This window comes from Sardina pilchardus, chromosome 4 (genome assembly GCF_963854185.1).
Source record: "Sardina pilchardus chromosome 4, fSarPil1.1, whole genome shotgun sequence".
Classification (NCBI taxonomy): Eukaryota; Metazoa; Chordata; class Actinopteri; order Clupeiformes; family Clupeidae; genus Sardina; species Sardina pilchardus.
In genome coordinates, this window is record NC_084997.1 from 38,539,076 (window position 1) to 38,541,575 (window position 2,500).

The window sequence follows — 2,500 nt, forward strand, 5'->3', positions numbered from 1 at the left end:
ATCTGAAGCCAGTAGTCAGCCTGCAACTGTAAGTCACGTGATTTCCCGTTTGCACGGATTGTAAGCAAGCGCTGTCCGGAGACAACGCGCCTTGGAAAGTCGATAACAGATTCTAACGGTAGCCTACTCTGGCAATTTGCTCATTGCAGCGAAGGAATCTGTAAGACATGTAATATAAACTTCTTCGGCTTTAGTGTTTATTCTGATTAACTACAAATGCAGATAGCATTTCTCTGCCAAAGTCCCTCAACCTAACAGTTGTGAGTATTACAGAAAGTTAGCCAAGGTAAACAGGGGGAAGCCATGCTGTTATGCAGTTTCTACGAATGATGTTGTGCGCGTATGCATGTAAATTAGGGGGGAAACCTATGAGGGAAACATGTTAGGCTTACTGTAGAATAAATCAGTGTATAAACGTTAACGAGTTGACGGCCGCTAAGTTAGCTGGCTAATGCTAGCTGCTGTCAGATAGGTGCCGATGCAGGACACGGCGCTTGAAGTGTTTCGCAACCTCGCCGAACAGTAGCGGGGAGTCGGGCTGTGGCACGCCGTAGCGACTTCAGATGCACCGGTGTCTCTCGGTCCTGCGTGCTGTCCAGAGCGCCCGGTTCACGCGCTGACAGGAAGCGCATCTCCGGGCGAGGCTACGCGCATGGTATGATTCAGTTGATGTGCACGTTGTTCGTAGTCTTCCGGGCGGCCCCAGGTGAGTTTTTGCATCGCGCAGTCAGAAAATATAACTCACTGCTAGGCATCGCGCTGGTCTGTTTTCACCTGTTTTCTCTCTTTCTCCCATCTCCGCCCACTTCTCCCCTGTAGTTTATGGTAACCATGGTAGCCTCGCCCCGCCGGTCAACCTGGAGGTTTCCTTGCGTCATCTCCGTTACGAGGTGCGCTGGGAAGCGGCGCCGGACTCACCAGAAGGTGTCCACTACAGCGTGGAGACGTACGCACTCAGGTAGGCTACGCAGCCGTGTCACGCCACTCAGCTGATGTACTGTACGTCGTGTGTCATCCACTGCACTGCACAGCACTCTCATCAGCATCAGCACAGCGCTGTGTGTGTGTGTGTGTGTGTGTGTGTGTGTGTGTGTGTGTGTGTGTGTGAGAGTGTGTGTGTGTGTGTGTGTGTGTGTGTGTGTGTGTGTGTGTGTGTGTGTGTGTGAGAGAGAGAGAGAGAGAGAGAGAGAGAGAGAGAGAGAGAGAGATGCACTGTGTCAAGCTGTAGCTAATCAGCACAGTGCACTGTGTGTGTGTGTGTGTGTGTGTGTGTGTGTGTGCGCGATGGACTGGTATCAAAGCCCATAGGCCCTAGGTGTGTTTAAAGGGATAATCCGGAGTGAAATGCACTTTAGATCAATTTTTCGGACTATTGGGAGTACATACGTTGAGTTGACACCAAAATCATGTCATTCGGATGTATTTTGAGAAAGTTCGAGCTACCGTTTTTAGCCAAAACTCGTTAGCCTGGAAGTGACGCGGGCATGTCCTTTCGCCGCTACAAAACGCTATTTTTATACCTCTTCTACTGTTCCAAACAACACTACACTTACGTGGTAGTGAGTAGAGGATCCCTAAAGCCAAAATGAAGTATCCCCACGTCTTTATGTGGTCGGATAGAGAGTCCAGAATGAATTTAATCGAGTCAGTACCTTTCCGGAAATGTTAATAAAGTGTTGTTTTCACAGCACCTACTTTTCCCATCATGGCCTTGTACACACACACACAACCACACACACACACACACACACACACACACACACACACACACACACACACACACACACACACACACACACACATACACACACACACACCTCACCACACCACACCACTGCACCCTCTGTTCCCCTCCTGGCCTTGTACACTGATATGGGTCCAGATGTGGCAACTGAGAGGATGGCATTCAATATCAGTTCCTCACCACATTTGGCAATGATGGAGGTAATTACGGAGGTCATTATGGAGGTCAGTGCAGCTGGTCTGTAGTGGTTCAGTTCAGAGGAATGAGGTGTCATGGGAATGATTGGGAATGATTACAGATGTTCTCCAGAGGTTGGGGGATGTCTGACTGGAGTGATTCGCAGTAGAGGGAGAAAAGGACTGCGGAAAGTTCCAGAGCACAGGTCTTGAGCAGCCTCCCCGTGATCTTTGAGCTCTTGAATGGGTGGTTGAGGTAGCCTTCTCCTGTCGCCTTTTTACTGGGGTCTGAATGTGTCAGGCGTGATCTTTGAGCTCTTGAAAGGGTGGTTGGGGTAGCCTTCTCCTGTCGCCTCTTTATTGGGGTCTTAATGTATCAGGCAAGGAGGAGGAGGAAGGGATGTCTGCTTCATTTCTTGTTGGGGTCAGCTAGTAAGTTGGCTTTGTGGAAGACCAGTAGTATTGATAGTATTGTGTTAATCCACACATAGACAAGAAGTATTCCACAGGCAAGCCGACCGTACCGCAGAGTCCAAAGCGTTAGTCAGAGTGCTGTAGACCGGTAACAAACACACATACA

The 2,500-nt window shown here is 49.4% G+C and overlaps 2 protein-coding genes across 3 annotated transcripts in view; both read left to right on the forward strand.

The window, feature by feature from the left end:
- Window positions 1-620, forward strand: part of LOC134079077 (interferon alpha/beta receptor 2-like) — a gene marked incomplete in the record, with an annotated part of 21,721 nt that extends 21,101 nt beyond the window's left edge. Inside the window, 1 exon segment of the mRNA XM_062535247.1 lies at window positions 600-620. Coding sequence (XP_062391231.1) covers window positions 600-620 — 21 coding nt within the window.
- The window catches only part of crfb2 (cytokine receptor family member b2), a 12,460-nt gene that overhangs the window by 107 nt on the left and 9,853 nt on the right, over window positions 1-2,500 (forward strand). The window contains exons 1-3 of one of the 2 annotated variants that reach the window (XM_062535406.1): window positions 1-28; window positions 473-706; window positions 820-958. The exon at window positions 1-28 is cut by the window's left edge and continues 107 nt beyond it. In XM_062535406.1, the coding sequence (XP_062391390.1) occupies window positions 658-706; window positions 820-958 (188 nt within the window). In that variant the 5' untranslated portion in view covers window positions 1-28; window positions 473-657. Of the gene's footprint in view, window positions 29-65; window positions 161-468; window positions 707-819; window positions 959-2,500 lie in introns of those variants that run through there. The other variant, XM_062535405.1, reaches the window with a different exon arrangement.